The following is a 20,101-nucleotide window of genomic DNA, read 5'->3' as shown; positions in this document are numbered from 1 at the left end:
GCCGGAAGTGACCCTCAGCGGAACGGTTGCCATGGCAGCGGCCGGGCGCGCTGCTGGGCTGAGGGAAGATGGCGGTGACGGGCTGGTTGGAGAGTCTGCGGGCTGCCGAGAAGACGGCGCTGCTGCAGGACGGTAACTCGACGCTCCCCGCGAGTTCCCTCGTCCTTACCCCCCAGTTCCGGCTCTCCACGCTGGCGCCTCCGGGAAGGGCCTCAGAGCTGTAAGGGTCGCGGCCGTCAGTCAGGCCAGGTCCTTCATTTGCAGATGAGGAAACTGAGGCCCAGAGAGATGACGTGACTATAACACACGTCTCTGGACACCTAGTTTCCCCTACACCATCTGATTTTTGGTTGCTAATAAATAATAATTCCTTTCACATTCATTATCACGTTTGCTCCTCACCGCTGCCCTGAGAGGCTGATCATTTTCCACCCCGTTTTACAGAACAGGAAACTGAAACCCAAGAACGTTTAGACTTTAGAGAGGCCGGAGACCTGGGCTGTAGTTCCCACTCTGCCATTAATTCTCAATGAGCTGTCCAGTCGGCCTCTTTACTCGTTTCGACTTCACTTCCCTCATCTGTAAAATGAGGTGGATGGGCGACCATTGTTATTGCCGAGATCCTGTCCAGCTGCAATGCTGTTTGTAAAGTGAATCTCTAAATGTTCCCTGCGTCTTTAGGGGAGATGGAGCAAGGGCCAAGGGCTGTGCCTGGAAGAGGTGGGCTCAGGGAGGGGTTTGGAGTCCTGACTTTCCCCACCCTAGGATTGGCCTATGTAGGTTCCCTGTGCTTCAGGGCCCTTTCCTGGACCCACTTGGTAGCCAGGATGAATTAGATGTGAATTCCTGAGACTTTCAAGATAACAGCTGAGGGCTCACATCTACAGGCAGAGGTCAATCAAGGAAGCCTGGAATTTGTGGAAATTAAAATCAGAGGCTCATTCTCTCTTTCATGCAACATTTAGGGAGGCTTATACTACGTGCCACGCTTTGCACTAGAACAGATAAAGACAAGTTCACAGAGTGGTCAGGAAAAGCACATGTAAATAAGTAATGTGTGTGAAACAGAGGTTAGAATCTTGTATGAAATGCTATGAAAGCATGAGGGTGGAAATGATCATCTCTTTGGAGGAAGACCCAACAGAAGAGGTGATGTTTCCAAATCCCAATGAATTAATAGGTATTTGCTAAGTGGAGAAGAGGGGATGGCTAGTCAAGAGCGAAGTGTTAAGGTATGTGGCTGATTACTAGGGGAATAGCAAAATGTTTAGTAATGCTAAAGCAGTCACCCAGTCAGTCAGGACAAACCCCCTACACTGTGTCAGGTATTATTCTAGGTGCTGGGATACAAGAGTGAATAAAAAGTTCCCTAAAGGAGTAATGAGGGGAAATGATAGAAAATGAAGAGAGATTACAGATAAATTGGGACACATTGTGATATATCTCTTATGCTACACTAAAGATTTGGTCATTATCTCATAGGACAGTGGTTTTGTTTTTGTTTTTATTGTAAAAAAAATATGACATAAAATTTACCATTTTAATCTTTTTTTTTTTTTTTTTGAGACAGGGTCTCACTCTGTTGCCCAGACTAGAGTCTACAGTGCAGTGGTCTCATCATAGCTCTCAAAATGCAACCTCAAACTCCTGGGCTCAAGCGATCCTCCTGCCTCAGTCTCCCAAGTAGCGGGGACTACTGGCATGTTACTACCTTGCCTGGCTAATTTTTTGTTTTTTATTTTTTGTAGTGACAGGGCCTCACTGTTGCCCGGGCTGGTCCCCAACTCCTGGTCTCAAGGAATCCTCCTGCCTTGGCCTCCCAAAGTGCTAGGATTACAGGCGTGAGCCACCCTACCTGGCCATTTTAATCATTTTTAAGTGTATAGTTTTGTGGCATTAAGTACAATCACATTTTTGTGCAACCATCACCACCGTCCATCTCCATAACTTTTTTATCTTCCTCAACTGAAACTCTGTACCCAAAAAACACCAACTCCTCATTCCTTCCTCCCCCCAGCTGCTGACAACAACCTTTCTCCTTTCTGTTTCTATGAATTTGACTACTCTAGGAATCTCATCTAAGTGGAATCATATAATGTTTATTCTTTTGTGACTGATTTCTTTCACTTAGTATAATGTCCTCAAGATTCATCCATGTTGTAGCATGTGTCAACATTTCCTTTTCAAGGCTTAGTGATATCCCATTGTATGTGTATACTACATTTTGTTTATCTGTTCATCTCTCGATGGATACTTGGGTTGATTCCACCTTTTGGCTATTGTGAATAATGCTGCTCTGGACATGAGTGTACAAATACCGATTGTAGTCTCTGCTGTCACTTCCTTTAGTCACTGGACAGTGTTTAAAGAAATATTTCATCAGCCAGGATTTTAAGTTCTTTTGATGGTAGCATCACAAAATGACGTTGTTAGGGTTTTCCTCCCCCAAACCAAAAAATCATATAATATTGAATATATGGATATGCCTTGTCAAACCTGTAGAGTTACCCTCCTGGTTTTGGCAGAGAGGGTGTGAGGAGTGGGGGTGTTACTACCCTCCCATCAATAATCATGGCTGTTGATAATGAGAATCTAATATACTTTAGGTTTTTTTTTTTTAGAAACTATGTTCATTTTGAAAATATGAAAAATAAATAAGTCACACATAAGACTACCACCCAAAAATAATCATAATTTACATTTCATACATAAACTTCTATATTTTTCCATGAATACATACACATGTATTTTTTCTTTTACCAAAATACTATACTAATATACTTAAAATTTTTTATATCCACACATATATTGTCAGAATAAATATAGTATTAAAGTATAGATAAGTATTATATAATCATTGGGTAGGAAGGATGTTCTAAGCACAACTTCTAGGACAGTAACCACAAAGGAAAAAATAGGTAATTGACTGTATAAAAACTAAACAGTGTGCTATGTGCAGGGGCCTGTCCCTATAGTCCCAGCTACTCAGGAGACTGAGGTAGGAGGATTACTTGAGCCCAGGAGTTCAAGGCTGCTCTATGTTATGATCGTACCTGTGAATAGCCACTACACTCCAGCTTGGGCAACATATCGAGATGCCATCTCTTTAAAAAAAAAAAAAAAAGTTAAACACTTGTTTGGGAAAATCCACTTTAAACAAAGTTAAAAGGCAGTTGAAACAGAACATTTGCAACATGTATGACGCATGGTTAATATATACAAAGCTCAATCAGATCAATAAGGCAAAGATGAATACCCAAACAAAATAGGCTAAGACATAAATAAGTAATTCACTAGAAAAATGACCAATTAACCCTTGGAATAATGTTTAATCTTACAAATATTTAGAGCCATACAAATTATCCTAGTATAGTTATTAGAGCATGGATTTTGACCTTAAGTGAGTTTAAGCCCAGTTCTGTCATTTCTTAGCTTTATGATCTTGGATACATTGCATGACCTTTAAGCCTCAATTTTCCTCATCTGTGAAATACAAGTAATAGAGACACAGGATTATTGTGAGAATTAAATTCAATACAATGTGTAAAGTACCTGGTGGGTTGATAGTAAGCATTGCATCTTGTCTGGACTCAAGGCTAGATGCCCTCAGCCACTCAAAGGCAGCATCTTGTATTCCATTCCTGATAGGAAAACTCTTTCCAGCTCCTATGAGCCATCTAAATGATTAAGGGTGGTGTAACCTAGGGGTCTGCTGAGAGGCCCTGTAAATTTGGGGGGGTGAGTTTCTGTGGAATACAGATTAGAAATGACTCAAGAGAACTATGTCCCAGAGGAGTAAATTGGACAGGAAAAAGGCACCTTGGGGCTCTCATTCATCAAACATATGTAGGGTACTTGTCTACTGGGCATTAGTGCCCTGTTACTAGTCTTGCTGAGGAGCCTGCCTGTATCTATTTATCTAGGTATAAAGAGAAAGGGGAAATTACATAGCCACTGTTAAGCAAATGCTTATGATTATATTACATAGGTAGAGGAGTTGGGCTAGGGGACTCCCTTGGGTTCTTTTCTTTCAATAGATAGTATATCAATGTTTGTTCATTCTTTTGATCAGTATTTAGTTGAGCTCCTAATATATGCCAGCTGCAATGCTTGGTCTTTGGGAAACCATAGGCATGGGGAATAAAACCCTATCTAGTAGAACAGACAGGTAACGAAATTAAAGAATCACACAAACAGATGTAAAATCTTAACCAAAGTAAGTGCCATTAAAAAAATACGTGAGGACTAACATCATGTGGCTATGTGATAGGAATGACCTAGAGATGTACAGAAGAAAGCAGAGCAATGACATGGCTGGAGGGAGTGCTTGGTCAAGAAACCTGTTCAATATCCTGACCATATAGGCTTGGTTTTAGGAACTTGGGGAGAGAAAGATAAATATGATATCATTCATGAAGAGACAGATGCTTTTAAAAGTATCATAGTATATGAAAAATGCTCTACTATGGATCTGACTAAAGCATTAGGGAAACACAAATGGGAAGTGATTAATTCTGCCAAGGTGGCTGGAGGTGATAGTTAAGAAAGACTTCCCAGTGGAAGTGGCATTTGAGCTGGATTTTGAAGGGCAAGGAAGAGTTCCACCCGTGGGAAGAAGTATGGCACTATTGCTGGTAGAGGAAACAGCAGAGCAAAGACATGTTCAGAGAAAGCTTAAGAAAGGAAGTGAGTCCCAGGATGTGTCTTAAAGTAATGGTGAGTGTTGTTTGGCAAGGAGTTCGGGGGAGGCCCTGGCAGGGTTTCTGAGTATTCCCAAGGCTTCTGCTGTTTCCCATGTAGGCCCCTTCATTTGCAAAGGCCAAGGCAAGAGGAGGCTTTGAGATAAGGCACTCTCTGCTTTGTGCGTAGGGAGAAGGAAGGTGCACTATTTGTTTCCAGATGGGAAGGAAATGGCCGAAGAATATGATGAGAAGACAAGTGAACTACTTGGTAAGTGACAGAGGCTCCCAGTGGGTCCTCACAAACACTTGGGGCTGACCTACACACAGGTGAACACTCCTAGCATTAGGCTTGAAGGAGGAGCCCAGACCAAGGTAGAAGCTAGAGGAGACCAAAGCCCTTGAGGCAAGATTATTCTTGAGGATAATCTGGACAACAAAAGTTGAGCAGGAGTCCTTTTGACCAGTAAAACTCATCCCCACCCCTACCCTCAGACAAATGGGAGAGTTGGTAATTCCAAGATGGGAATGGGGATATAGAGAAACAGTTGAGAAAAAGCTCTTCAGAGGACGTGGTATTGGAAGTGAGCCTTGTAGGCTGAGAATAGGTAAGGACACGCTTTCACTGCAATTTTTTTGCTTTGTTTTCTGAAGCCACATCAGGAACAAGCGAGTCTCAGAGGCACAGCTTCTGACCTTGCCTCCAAGGCGACACTATAAAATATAACCCTCATCTTGAAAAATGTCTGAATCAAATGGTGATTTGGCAGCATTGCCAGTTTCATTCCTGCAGCTCCTTTCCCCTAAGAATAGGCTCATGGATAGGGCTTCCAGCTTGGATTTCTGAGAATTGTTTGATTTGCCCTCTCTCTGTTCCCAGGTATGCACACCAGCATTAACCAGCTCCCTAGAGCTAGGTGGCTGGCTCTTTGACCCAGGGCCCAAGGCTGTCAGCAGTGGGAGTTGGTCTCTTTATTAAGTTCCATCTGAAATGCTAAGACCAATGATGGAATCATGGGCTGGGTTATTTTCTTGTCATTATTCTTGACTTTAATTTCTTCCTGGGCCTGATCGACAGGTAGTATTGGCGAGGGAATTTCTTTTTCCCTTTTTCTGACAGCTCATAAATGTCTAGAACCGACAACATGGATTACACTGGCTTGCATTCTTTAGTCTCCAGTCTTAAAATGTGTGTCCTGCGCATGTTCAGTCGCAGAGTGAAGTGTTGATCCCTCCTTATTATGAGCTGCTTGGGCTCCAATCCCAATTGGTTTAGTCTGGTGCTATTAAAAATCTTGATGTGTTTAGCATATGACACTGATTCGGTGGAAACCAATACAGTAGTAATATCCTTACAATGCATTGTAATTTATAGTGCTCCCAGGGGATGACAGCCTTGGAATGCCTAACAGGGGAGAACTTATGAAAGCAGAGGTCACGTGGGCTCACCACCACCATAACCAGGCCAGAGACTAGCCGCAGCTCTGCACCCCCAGCCCCCAGTGCCACCCCTCTTCCCCACCACACAGAGCAAATAAACCAACTATAGCTGCTGTAGCTGTAAAAACAAACAAATAAAACCCAGGCTTCTTTGTTGTGCTTGGACATGAAATTAAAATTAAAAACAAATCCAGGTTTCTTCAGTTGTAGCACTTCATGCCGCAATGTCTCACATTAACCTGTCACTTCTGGTGGCAGGTGGGGAACAGACTATGGCCTCCAAACTCCTTTTTTTTTAAAGCAGAAATGGAGAACACTCTTCATAGGAAAATTGTTTGGCTAAAATTTGCTTAATAATGATATTAATACCATAACTCTTATTGAGTACCATGCTAAGTGTGTCATGTGAATTATCTCATTTAGTCATCCCCATTAGAACCCTATGAGGTAGGTACTGTTGTCCCCATTTTACAGTTGAAAAAAAACAGAAGCTCAAAGAGGTCAAGCACCTTGTTCAGAATCACAGAACTAGTTAGTTTCTGAGCCAGATTGTAAGCCTAGTTCTGTCGGATTAAGAGCCCATCCTTTAATCCACAACAACATAGTATTAGGAGTTGAGAATATTTAAATCCAACCTTCTTTTCTTACTAAATTTTTCTTTCCCCAGAATGGCCTGAATGGGGACTGATGGGCAGAGAGGAGCACCCCACTTGAACCCCTGGGCCCCCACTATAGAACAAATCTTTTTCTTATTCTGCCACCCCCAGCTGCCCTTGCAAAATACTGTTCATTATTAATTTTTAAGTATAAATAATCCCAGGGTCGGAGCTGTCTTTTGCTTGCACTTTTCTTAAAGTAAAATATGGACATGGTTTTTGTGTCAGAAAATAGGAATAATTTCCATTTTTCCAGCTAATTGTACAAATTTGATAATTGGCCAAACTGGTTTTCTGTTAGAAAAACCTAGAAAGTAATTTGCAGAAGAAGAATTGCCAATAGGTGTGCATCTGTCTGGGACAGAGTTCTTCCAGTTGATGTTAATAAGCATGTTAGTGTCATATTTTTTTCCTACCCTCTCAGTGCTATTCATTCCCACCCTCCACAATGACTGCTGTATGTATTCATAGAGGAAAAAACTGAAGGCCCGTAACAATGATCGGAACATCAAACCAGCCTGAGAAGAACACAGCATGTCCAGGGGGGCCAAGGCTGAAGGGCAGGCCATCCCCCAGCGATTACATTCGGATTACTGGCTTAATCTGCTTTGGTATTTGACCGCCAGCCTAACCACCCCAGGCTGCATTTGGAGGATATTGAGCACTTTCATCCCCAAGCACTTCACTGGCTTTATAAATGACCCACTCGATTCCCTTCAGCCTCCTCTGGGATGGGACGTGGCAGCTGTTTAATAGCCACATAGCAATGTTGCAGTGTTTTAGGGCAGAAAAGAAGAATCCTGCATCCAGTTTAAGCTGCAGGGAGTATTTAGGAAGGGGAATGTAATTATCCACATTGGAAGTGGGCCAGGGCTTGGAGCTTTGGGGAAAGCAGCCTTTAGGACTTCCACTTTCCAGCCCACCTGAAAGATGGGGCCTCCTTTCAGCAGTCTGGGACGTCAGCCTGCTTCCTGGTGATTTAGGAAAAAGCCCCCAGGTGCTGCCTCCTTCACATATTCCCTATCAGACTCTTTACAGGGTCGTTGAAAGTCTCCTTTCCAAGGACTGGCCCTGGCTCAGCCGGGAAGATATGACAGCATCCCAGGGAACTGCCTCGCACGCACCAGTTTGGGTTTAACATATAATCAAATCAGAGTGACAGCAGGTGGAAACAGTCTTCTGTTGCCGCAGGAGCTGTCCTTGAGTTCAGGAACAAAGACAGGAACAAGAAAAGACAAAGTTTGTACATGTGCGTTCATGCCACGTGCATTAGAAAAATAAGGACTTTGCCAATATCCTTTATTGGATCTTATCTCTTGAGGGAATGGGAAGGGAAACTTTCTTCTGCAATCTAACAAAGAATTTAATTCCTAAGTTGTTAAAAAAAAAAAAAAAAAAGGTGAAGCAGCCAAGGGTGCCAATTTCCTGTGACCTGAGTGGCTTTTAAGGTCAGAAGTAAGGAAACCAGCAACTGGCTTTGTTCCTTCTTTGAGTACTTCTTGGGAAAGTTTCTGTGCAAAACCCAACATTTCTTGCATTAAAAGAGTGGACAGAAAATCCTGGGTGGTTATTGCCTCTCAGGCCACACTAGTACTGTATTATGTATGTCTGAGAACACACACTTTAACAAGGTCCATGATTACAGGGGCACCTCACTTATCCAGCTGTAGATAGTTAGGTATTCCTCATAATTTACTTTTTCAGGTGATCGAAGCTTAGCCTTTAAAGGCCACGTATAAAAAACAAATATGGCTAGACACAGTGGCTCACACCTGTAATCCCAGCACTGTGGGAGGCCAAGGTGGGAGGATTGCTTGAGACCAGGAGTTAGAGACCAGGGTGGGCAACATAGTGAGACCCCATCTCTACAAAAAATAAAAAACTTAGCTGGGTGTCATGCTGTGAGCCTGTAGTCTCAGCTACTTGAGGGGCTGAGGTGGGAGGATCACCTGAGCCCAGGATTTGGAGGTTACAGTGAGCTATGATCATGCCACTGCACTCCAGCCTGGGCAACAGAGCGAGATTCTTATCTCTTAAAACAAACAAACAGAAATAGAGCTACAATACTTTTTTATAAAAGAAAACTTTCTAAATGTTATATATGCTTATTGAACACTTATGGAATAAAGGTTAACCTTTTATTAATGATTCAAATTCTGGATTTAGAGTTAGGAGACCTGTAGTTTAGTTGTGGCATGTGTAAGTTAGTCTTTCTGAGCCTCAGTAACTCCTCATACTCTGTCCCCTGGAAAGCAGTGGCAAGAGTTGAAATGGAAGAAATGCTATTTCTCTATGGACAATGAAAAGAGGAAAAAAATGCTATTTCTCATTTTAAAAAATACAGATATCAAACTAGATGCTTTCTAAAGGAACTTCCACCTTTAAAATTTGTGATGATTGTGTTCTATTATATAGCAATACCATCAATGTCTAAGGGTACTTGTTTGCCCTCATACTAAATGGTCCCAAGTGTTTGTGTGTTTCTGACACTGCCCTCCAATGTAAGTTGTCCCCTGATACTGTTGTCCTGGGAAAAAAGTAATTTCCTGCCTTATTCTACACATAGCATTTTATACACAGTCTGAGTGAGAATCTGGGAGTGATCTTTCCTAGAGTATAGAGGAGGTTACATGGATCTTGTCACAATAAGCTGCTACTTGGAGGCATTTGTCACTTCTGCGTTTGTGACTGTGACAGAGATCCCCAGAAGGCTGGCTTCCAGTGAAGTGAGGTATTACAGTGAATAGATTTGGATATACTCCTGGTCACAGTCCATTCACTTAAGAGAGAAGTATTTGTGAAAAAAAATGTTGCCTATAAAGCATATTTCCAAGTTTTACTCTTCCTTATTAATTTTCATTATAAACTTGGAAATGTGTTCCTAGGGAGGATTTTTGGCCCTAAGATGTAATAAAATCACACTGCAGAATGCAGCAGACCTTATAAAAGCACATATTCAAGAGAAAATTCTAATTTTACAGCATGCGTCTATGTTCAGCTTGTGTGCCTTACTTATAGCAGTGAGGGTGTTTGGATTTGGCACAGAGGAAAACCACCTGCTCGCTTGACTCTGAGAATCAGACTTTAGCTATCATCTCCCCACCTGGAAAAAGGAGTAAATGGAAACAACTGTGGCTGAGTACCATGCACTTTTTGAGTTGTTTAGCTCCTTATGCAGCTACAGAAGGCTGCTCAGGCTGGAGGATACCAGAGGCAGCAGCCCCTGTGATTCCAAATGCATCAGGAAAGGAAAAGAAAGGTTGGGGGTTTGGGGGCAGAGACGGCACAACAGCAGTCACTACAACATGGCTGAGCAGGGTTCCTGAAAAATCTCAGCAGGGGTTTCCAGGTAATGTCCACTGAACTAGTTTCTTGATTTATAATTTCCATAATATATATGCCTTATTTTTAAAAAATCTTAGGCAAACATCTGGATTGTGAAACAAGGTAAAATAGAGATGGTTATTTGCATTATAAAAGGATTCCATCTTACAAAAAATTCACATTAGATCTTCTATAAATAGTATATTTGAAATATGGTATGTGCCTAAGATTTTGTTTATTTTTATTTTAATTTTTTATTTTTTGAGACAGAGTCTCACTGTGTTAACCGGGCTAGAGTGCCGTGGCGTCAGCCTAGCTCACAGCAACTTCAAACTCCCGGGCTCAAGCTATCCTTCCGCCTCAGCCTCCCAAGTAGCTGGGACCACAGGCATGTACCACCATGCCCGGCTAATTTTTCCTATATATATTTTTTAGTTGTCCAGATAATTTCTTTCTATCTTTAGTAAAGACGGGGTCTCGCTCTTGCTCAGGCTGGTCTCGAACTCCTGACCTTGAGCGATCCTCCCGCCTTGGCCTCCCAGAGTGCTAGGAGTACAGGCATGCACCATGGTGCCCGGCCTAGGATTTTGTTTAAATACAGCTTTTGGGTTGTTTTTTAAAGCCAAGTGTACCTGAAATGAGTGAATTTCTATATTTGGACTTTCTGAATCATGAAACAAACCTGCCCTTCAGCTTTTACCCTCTTAATTCTTTTTTCCTTTGCATATTTTTTAAGAGGAAAAAAATGCATCTGAACTCCCATTTTGGGGTTCCAAATTTCCCCCATTACCAGAAACCACCCTTTTTCTAACCCTCTCATATTCTTGCTTGAAGCCACTTCTAAGGGTTTCTTGACTCCACTTGGTTCCTCTCAGAGCTTCATTCTAGTTCCTTTTGTCTGGGCACCCATGAGATGGGCTTTGCAAGTTGTCTAAAATTGAAATGTCCTACTGAGATTTCAGAGGCTGTGAGCTTCCTGCTCAGATGAACTAAGTCTGGTGTAAAGGCCCAAAACTCACAGTTTTATCTTGTTCTAGTTACCAAACATGGTGTTGGTGACCCAGCAGAAAAGAACAGAGACCCTTTCTTCACTATCATCCCATTGCTTCTCTCCCCAGTGAGAAAGTGGCGTGTGAAAAGTGCTCTGGGAGCCTTGGGCCAGTGGCAGCTTGAGGTGGGAGAGCCAGCACCCCCAGGAGCAGGGAGCCTGGGCCCCGAACTCATCAAGGAAAGCAATGCTAATGTACGTCCATCCATCCAGGTGTCTTGTTGGGCTAAAGTGGGGGTGGGCTGCTGGCCCTTGAGAGCAGGGAGCATGTTTTGTTCACCTCCTCGTCTCCAGCATGTCCACCTGAACACAGCACTCTATAAATGTTTGAATGAATAGAAACACTGGCTTGATCATCCCAGGATGAAGGCTCCAGGCCTGGGATGTCACAGCAATAGCAGCGTCAGAGGGGAGCTGTTGAGAAGAGCTGAGGGTCTCCTATTATGCCTCTGGGTAGAGCTTTGAGGAGGGTGGGAGCCATCCCTTTCCTATGAATAGTCCTTGAGTTGGATTTGCCTTTTGTAGCCTATCTTCATGCGCAAGGACACCAAGATGAATTTCCAGTGGCGGATTCGAAACCTCCCCTACCCTAAGGATATCTATAGTGTCTGTGTGGACCAGAAGGAGCGCTGCATCATTGTCAGAACGACCAACAAAAAGTAAGTGGTATGGAGGGTACCTGCCTGCTTGTGTATGAGCACAGTGTGGGGTGGGGTTTGATCTGGGGTTTGATCTGGGGTTAGGTCTCAGATTACTCCCTACCCCAGAAGACAGAGAAGCGTCTTTCCTCTATCTCTGAGGAAGGAAGGAAGGCAGGCAGGCAGGCAGGCTGGCTGGCTGAACTAAAACCCAGGAGTCACTGTAAGTACAAGGGCTTCCTCTTTGCAGGTCCAGCTTGAATAATGTAATCAGCTCCGTCTGGACAGGGAAAGTTGAACAAGTGTCTAGTACAGTACATGGCACATACTGGGGCTCAATAAATATTTGTTGAATGAGGGGATGAGGGAATCACATGGCCATTAACTTGTGGTCTCGGGTGGTTCTGCTATTAGGTTATTATGACCTTGACCTCCTGGCTGGATCTAGTCCACAGTGTTGGCCTAGTGACATCACTGTCAGAGCTGGCAAGGAGCCATGGCCTGGAAGGCACACCTGTGTTAGGTGGCAGTTACGGGACTTTCAAGTACTGGACTGACCAGCAGTAGACCTGGTCCCTCCCTGGAGTGAGTGACAGTAGGCAGATGCTTTAGCCTCTTGGAAGTCTCTTGCATTGTGTTTCAAAAGGGATACTCAACTTCCCTCTGTGGTCTGCTAGAGGGGAGGGAAACTGGGGGTTGGAAGGACAGAAGGTGGCCGAGGTGCATTTCCATCTTGGAAGTGCATTGATCCCATTTGGGTTTCTGGGGTTCTGATGGATCATAGGAGAGGAGAAGTGCCCTGTTTGAGGCATGAAGAGAATGGCCTTGAAATGAACTGGTCTTGCCCTGGGCCAGAGGGATTACAGTGTAGGGCCAACACCCATGAAATAGGTTTGGGCAAGATGGAAGGTTTTATGAGTTAGCTGTCTGCAAGCTGTGAAGCCATTCAACATGCCTCACGAGGTGCTAAGCCTAACCCAAAGATGCCTCTACCCATCCACTGCTTAACATGCAGTAAGGAGGACCTGGCTCCTTGTCCGTCTTCTCAGGCGGTGTGGTGCCAGCCTCCCCATTCATCTCCCTCAGCCCTGTGAGGCCCACAGGGGAGCAAGGGACCTCCCAGACTCCCCCGGTGCAGCACTGAGCTCTACTACCATCCTCTTAATGACCCCCATAGCCCATCACTTTGGCAGGGTTAAGGGGACAAGGGAAGGGGTGGAGATGAATGAATTAATTTCAGGATTATTGCTGTACATGCAGCCAGCAGCCCCTGCAGTGGGCCTTGTCTATAAATATAAAGTCATAATAATAAGGGTTTGCGTTTACAAAGCACTTTGAAGCCCTCATATAAAAGGCAGTTTATTTTTGTTATTGTTCTCATCATTAACAGGAGTCAGTGCCCAAAGTGGAATTTAGCAATTTCAGACAACAGAGAAATTGCCTGTAGGAAAACAAACTCCGTGCTTCAGCAAGCATTCCCTGGCGTAAGAGGCCCTGGGCCCAAACTGGGAACAAAAGTGCTTCTGACAGCACTTGAATCTGCAGCCTAGCACTTTGTGAAGCTGGCTGCTGCCTCCTTTTTGTCCCCCAGAGGTCACTGTCGAATACAAATATCAGGCAGAAATGTGATTACCAGGGAGTGAGAAGAGAGGCTAGCTAGCTCACCAAAAAATTCATTGGCGGGCAAATCCTCTGGGTCCCATCTCCTGCACGCATCCAGCCGTAGGTGGCGCTGTTGGCCAGGAGCTCCATGGCTAGAGGCCATTCTGGCGTTCAAGGCAACGGGGGTGGGGTATAGGGGGGATATTGGATAGTTTTGAAATGATGGGTGAGGCCAGGTGGGATGGGAGTGGTGCCCCAGGAGGGGCAGAGCTAGGGGTTGGATTCCCACAGAGGGGAGAGGAGTATTTCAGGGCCCACTCTAGAGCCCTCACTGAGTCTCTGGTCCAGTGTCCCAGCCTGGCTCAGCCCTGACCTCCTCAGGTCCCTCTTCTGGGAGGTAGGCTAGAGAGGCTGCTAAACACTTAACCAAATCTTTCCTGAACCTAGTGACATTTTTACTTTCTACCTGGAGTGATGTGTTCCTTACCTTTACTCCCATTACTTAAACAGAGCTCATAGCTATTCCTTTGAAGAGTGTTTAACTTTGTCAGGATACAGTACTTTTTTTTTTTTTTTTTTTTTTTTTGAGACAGAGTCTCACTCTGTTGCCCAGGCTAGAGTGAGTGCCGTGGCATCAGCCTAGCTCACAGCAACCTTAAACTCTTGGGCTCAAGCAATCCTCCTGCCTCAGCCTCCCGAGTAGCTGGGACTACAGGCATGCGCCACCATGCCCAGCTAATTTTTTCTATATATATTTTTAGTTGTCCAGATAATTTCTTTCTATTTTTAGTAGAGACGGGGTCTCGCTCTTGCTCAGGCTGGTCTCGAACTGCTGACCTCAAGCAATCCACCCGCCTCGGCCTCCCAGAGTGCTAGGATTACAGGCGTGAGCCACTGCACCCAGCCAGGATATAGTACTTCTAAAATCTATTTGTTTGTTAGTTTGTTTTTCTCTGAGACAGGGTCTTACTCTATTCCCCAGGCTACAGTGCAGTGGTGTCATCATAGCTTATTACAGCATCTAGCTCCTAGGCTCAAGTGATCCTCCTGCCTCAGCCTTCCAAGTAGGGACTACAGGCATGTTCCACACCTGGCTAATTTTTCTTATTTTTTATAGAGATACAGGGTCTCAATAAGTTGCCCAGGCTGGTCTTGAACTCCTGGCCTCAAGTGATCTTCCTGCTTTGGCTTCCCAAAGTGCTAGGATTACCAGCGTGAGCTACCACACCCGGCCTTAAACTTTGTTTTCTGATCATCACACTATCTGGAGGCGGGCAGGATACACATTTTTCTTCTTGTGTCATATATTAATGATTATATAAATGTATATATAAAGTCAGCATAATGAATTGACCTGCCAAAAGAAAAGTCAATGACCTCTCTTGATATCCTGGCATCTGCAGTTTCTACTACACCGTGGCATTTCTCTCTGATTTGACCTCTTCCTTCACCTGGAGTTTCCACACCTGCCCCAGGTCTAATATTCTGGAATGTAGTTACTGACCGAAGTCAGAATTCCTTTGTCCATACCTGTGTTGACCCTAAAGAATTGGGTTGGCCACTTTACTTGAAGGAATTGATTCTAGTGTATTATGTCCTTGGCCTAGGGTATTAGTGAGGGATAGATTAAGGAAGGGAGAAAGTACTATTCCAGGATCCCAGTACTGGACCATCAGTTCATAAGAAAGTTTGTGCCGAAAGAAGTTTCTTAGCCTTGGCCTAGAAGTGGCAGCTGTAACTGGAATGTGCTGGGGTGCCAGAGTGGAGAAGATGTTGGGCAAATCTGGCCTTTGTCACATATTAGCTGTAGTATGGGCAAGGTTTCCTTATCTGTCACAAGAGAATACTTAAACCTACCTCACAGATTGTTTGGGCAATTTGATGAAATCATGTGAGTGCAAGCACCCAGCACAACAGCTGGCCTGAAGCAGGTCTTCAACTATTCTTTGGAAACTGAAATGTGAAGAGAGCTTGGCTGATTTGACATCAGTGGTACTAACACTGTGGGAGGTGTTAATAGACTTCAGTAGAAAAAGGATTCTGTGATCAAATAAGTTTAGGAAACTTGGGATTAAACAGACTTCTATGCAGTAGGACTCTGAGCACCTTTAGTGTGTGCATGCACACTGTGACTCTAGTAGGGAGCTAATATTGGGGGGGGGGGTGATGAGTTTGCCCAGAGCCTTGATGTTTAAGAAGATTTGCCTGCTGATTTTCTAAGGGTGGGACAGGCTGGAGGTTTCTCTGGACCCCTCTGGCCATGCCAGTGTGCGGGGTGCCGCTCTTGAGGTGTGTGGGGCATGGCCTGAGCGATGGTCCGTAGCAGCTCTGCTTCTGCCCTCAGCATGTCTGTCTGTCTGTCTCTCTCTCAGGGCCTGGCCTCTGGTGCCCTTTCTCAGTTCACTGCAAGGGAGAATGGGTTTGGGGAAGGGCTGGGAATTGGTGAGGGGATACAGTAGAGAGTGAAGGGAGGCAGTAGGTCACTTCTGAAATAGCTGAAGTGAAGTTGTCATCTGTTTGGGACACAGAGAAGAGAGGTACAGAGTTGGCCTGTTCTAGGCCCTTTGACAAAGTCTTAAAGTTCATCTAGTGCAGCTGCCTTATTTAAGGAAGGAATTTGGAGGAAGAAACTGTGGCCCAGAATTTAAGCAGCCTGCCCAGGGCCACAGGGCAGGGCCAGGAGTCCTATTACAAACATTTACTTCCACATAAGTCTTCTGGAGACTTTTGACATTCAGAAAGGAAGGCTCCACTGATATGTTGGAGTACCCAGGTTGGATCCCAGGGGGGACAACTTGTTCACTGCTGAATACCCCCACCCCCTGTCCCAGTATCTGCCCCATCCTTGGACAAATTCAGGGAATCTAGACCAAGTGGTCTATTACTTTGTGGTGACAATGTGGAAAGATAGAGGCATCAGGAGATTTGGGGAATTATCTCTTATAACAGGGGCTTCTCCATTTACCAGCTTTGTGACTTGGGCACAAAGTCCCAAGTTTTCCATGCCTCAGTTTCCTCTTTTGTAAGAGAGAATAATAGAATTAACCAACCTGAGAAAGTTGTTTTGGGAATTAAACGTGGTTAGAACAGTGCCTGGCACAGAATAAGGATTAATTTAGCTGAGACTGAGAAGAGTAAAGGGAGGTGGGAATGGGGGAGGGTTGGGCATCTGCAGGAAGCCAGATAACTACCCTGCTGTAAGGGTTTAACTTTTAGGAGAAACAAAGCAAGGTCTACTCAGGCAGGAATATGTCCTTATTTCTTTATGCTGAAATCACAGCTCAAGGCCTGGACACATTTGATGCCCAATAAATGTTTGCTGTCTACCTAGAGCTGCCTGAGGCTGAACATTCTGACTTTTTTAGAAGCACAGTGGGTCTCTCTTTTCCATGTGCTGGTGAAAAAGTCAAATGCAGTACTCATCATGGCAAACCCAAGGCTAGGGGAATGGAGGTGAGAAGGGAGCCTGCTGGCCCCTGAGGAGAGAAGGCAGATGTCCCATACTCCCTTGAGCACTGCCTGTCAGTAGCGTGTCTCGGTAGTTGTTTAACCTCAACCAATTAATTAAATCCATTATAATAGACTTAAAATAAGGCTGAGCCTCCAGACCTGCTCTGCCTCCATTCCCCTAGCCTGGTGGGAGTAGGACAAGGAAGCGGGGCAGGCCATGTACCTCAAATTCTCTCTGATCCTGTCCTTGCATCCTTGCCACTGAGGCCAAGCCCTGGGACTCTTTTTCCAGTCACACTGCTCCAGCCTGGCTGCTGCTTTCCTGGTTCTGCTTTTTGTGTATATTTGCAGGGAAGATGTTAACACTTCCTAACAAGCCTTTGTGTTCATCTAATCTCTGCTGTTTAACCTTTGACTCTCCTCTATTATCAGTGTCTGCCACCTTTGCTGGCCAGACCAAGGGCCCCAGGAAGAGCCCTCAGCCCGGGCTGGCTAGGAAGAGGATGAGGCAGGCATTCCATCCCGGTCTGCAGGCAGATGGATCGCGTTTCCCTGGGGCAGAGCTTTGGAAAATAAAGCAACTTGCAGTGCCATTAGGATCCCCCAGCCCCCACTCCTTTTGAACTGTCAGCCTTTAAGTAAACATTCTTTTCCTGCCATGGGTCCCAGCACCTTAGTGGGGAGTGGAGAACTTGGGAGGAGAGGGGCCCTGAGAGCCTCTGCTGAACGGAGGGATTTGGGCAGGGAGGAAGGGGGCAGAAGTGCTACATTGATGTCAACTCTCTGAGTCCCCAGGGCATCGGGGCTTTTGAAGTGGACTCGGGGTAGCTGTCACCGCAAGAACCAGGCCCCTCTGAAGTATTAAAAGCCCTGTCCTCTCTAGGCCCCTCACTTGAGTTTGTTTGTACCTGCCTGAGGCATTTCCCTTCATAGCCCACACAACCTCTGCAGCAGACTGTGATGCCTTGCCCAGGTAAGCAGTCTGGCAGCTGTTGTTGGCCAGGCCTAGGCTACACTTGCAAGGAAAATGCCAAATGGGCCTGTTGTTAGAGAGAGGAGACCATTCTTTGTGCTCTGGTGTAATAAGCGTCCAAGCAGGGACAAGGAACCTAAATCCTGACTCCCTACTGGCTATGGAACCAGGCAAGACATTTCATCTCTCTGAGCCACAGTTTCCTCTTTGGTAAAGGGGCTCAAGTTTCCTGCAAAACAAAGTCCAGTTATATACATTATGGGCTGGGTGTTGCTATCTGGTTTTGGGGGTTTTGGTTTTGTTTACTAAAAGGGATCATTAATCTCTGGACTGGTACCTGCATGATAGGGACCATGTGTGGTGTGTGAAAGTGGAGGAGTAGGGTCTTGGGGCCAGCAAAGTAGTCCAGAGAGCCAGTTTCTGTGCTGAGTAATGTGGTTTGTCCTCTCAGGGAGATTTCTCCTGGGGGAGATGTACTTTTCTCTTTGACCTGCAAGTAGAGTCAGGCTAACAAAGTCTTAAAAGACCTCAAAAGAGGAAAAGGTAGCTAAGGTCTTCAGTGGAAGTCCCATGTATTAATAAATGGCAGCTGTAGGGCCTCAGCTTTGGGGGACAGCCCTAGACGTCTTTAACTCTGTCCTTTGCTAGAACATATGTCCCATCTTCTGGTGTCCTCATGAGGCTTTGGGTGCAGAGGAGGCCCAAGCTGCCTGAGCTATGTTTATTCCAGGAGGCTTCTACCTGTCTTTGGAAGACCTCATCTAAAGTGTGAGTTCCTCTAACTTCTGGTCTAATTGTGGAATTATGGCTGCTTCTGCTCTTCTACCGTTGGATATATGTCCAGACATAATGCTGTCATCCTTTTCTTTCCAGGGCCACTGAGCTCTGTAATACTGGTGTTCCGGTTTCCCTTCTTCCTCTCTGGCAGTGTGGAAGGTGTGGGAGAACTGTGTAGAAGCTTGGTGGCAGAGGGCCTGATGCCCAACTGTTGGCATCACCTTGCTGGGTTTCTCAATGGCCTCTTGGTATCCCCACAGGTACTACAAGAAGTTCTCCATTCCTGACCTAGACAGATACCAGCTACCTCTGGATGATTCCTCGCTGAGTTTTGCTCATGCCAACTGCACCTTGATAATCTCTGTAAGATTCACCCAGACTTCTTGGATACTGCATCAGGGAGAGGCTTCCTCTTTCCCTGCCCACTTCCAATCCCATAGGAGTCCGCAGTTCTCACCCCAACCCCTAGGATGTGCTTGCTAGAAAACAGGCATCTCTAATTCAGCATGGCGGGGCGGGGGGGGGGGGGCGGTTGCTCAGGGAGGAGCCTGGCCATATAATTCACAGCTGGAAGAGGATAAAGGATGATGGGGAAGTAGTGGAAATTGCAGGACTTGAGTTCTGCTCCAAGGTCTGTTCCTACCCAACCACATGACCTTGAGCAGATCACTGAGGCCTATAGGCCTCAATTTCCTCACGTGCACAGAAGAGGCCCCAAGTGTTGTGTGGAGGGAGGAGAGATAGTGACCGAGTATGTCTTCTTCCTGGCTCCATCCACAGTACCAGAAGCCAAAGGAGGTGGTAGAGGCTGAGTCAGAGCTACAGAAGGAGCTAAAGAAAGTGAAGACGGCCCACAGCAGCGATGGGGACTGCAAGACCCAGTAGTTGTCCACTGAGTCTAGTACCTCCAGCATGGAGGGTGCTGTGAGACTTGAGGCTTGGGCCTTTCCAGCCCATGGCAGCCTCCACTCTTCTGAGAGCTTTCCGGAGTCTGTAAGAACTGGACTGTGGGGCACTGCTTGCCCCTGAGTCATGATCTTATTTCCTGAGTAAAGTCATTCTGAGTCACTGCACAGGAACTATCCTCATGTTCACCTCTGTATTCTGCCTCCCCCCAGGCCCCGTTGGCCCCGCTTAGGGAGAGTGCTGGTGACAACATTCTCTTCTCCTCCATCCTGGGGACCTTCAACATAAAACCTTCTGAATAAAGGGAGGAGAAGAGGGTGGAAGCATGTGACCCCAGCAGGGCAGGGCTGGGCATCCCTCCAGCCTGTCCGCATAAACTTAAGACTAGGCTGGAAGGGACCCTGTGCTACCTTAGCTTACAGAAGGGGCTCAGAGGAAACTCCCTAAGATAGGTATGGGCAAGGGAGAAATTTTAAAAATGCAGAAACCTTGGAAACAGAGCACAGGATGTGCTGCAGGTGGAAAGCCAGAATAAGGGTCAGAGTGTCACTAAGGGGGGGGGGGGCCTGAAGAAGAATCACCACAGATGATAGCAGCTTAGCCCCTCA

The 20,101-nt window shown here is 45.4% G+C and overlaps 1 protein-coding gene across 3 annotated transcripts; it reads left to right on the top strand.

Moving 5' to 3' along the window:
• Window positions 1–4: 4 nt before the first annotated feature.
• DPCD (deleted in primary ciliary dyskinesia homolog (mouse)) lies at window positions 5–19,660 on the top strand. Of its 3 annotated transcripts, XM_045568580.1 has the most exons (6): window positions 16–132; window positions 4,870–4,950; window positions 11,218–11,342; window positions 11,673–11,806; window positions 18,848–18,950; window positions 19,368–19,660. In XM_045568580.1, the coding sequence occupies exons 1-6, from the start codon at window positions 69–71 to the stop codon at window positions 19,470–19,472; spliced, it is 612 nt and encodes a 203-aa protein (XP_045424536.1). In that variant the 5' UTR covers window positions 16–68; the 3' UTR covers window positions 19,473–19,660. The 3 variants fall into 3 exon arrangements, with proteins under 3 accessions (XP_045424538.1, XP_045424537.1, XP_045424536.1); XM_045568581.1 differs by lacking the exon at window positions 4,870–4,950 and having other exon boundaries at window positions 15–132; XM_045568582.1 differs by lacking the exons at window positions 11,218–11,342; window positions 11,673–11,806; window positions 18,848–18,950; window positions 19,368–19,660 and adding an exon at window positions 6,787–8,186 and having other exon boundaries at window positions 5–132.
• Window positions 19,661–20,101: the final 441 nt, after the last annotated feature.

The sequence above is a fragment of the Lemur catta genome, chromosome 14, assembly GCF_020740605.2.
Source record: "Lemur catta isolate mLemCat1 chromosome 14, mLemCat1.pri, whole genome shotgun sequence".
In the NCBI taxonomy this organism is placed as follows: Eukaryota; Metazoa; Chordata; class Mammalia; order Primates; family Lemuridae; genus Lemur; species Lemur catta.
Note: the sequence above shows the minus strand (reverse complement) of the source record. Positions and strands in the feature narration are given on the sequence as shown.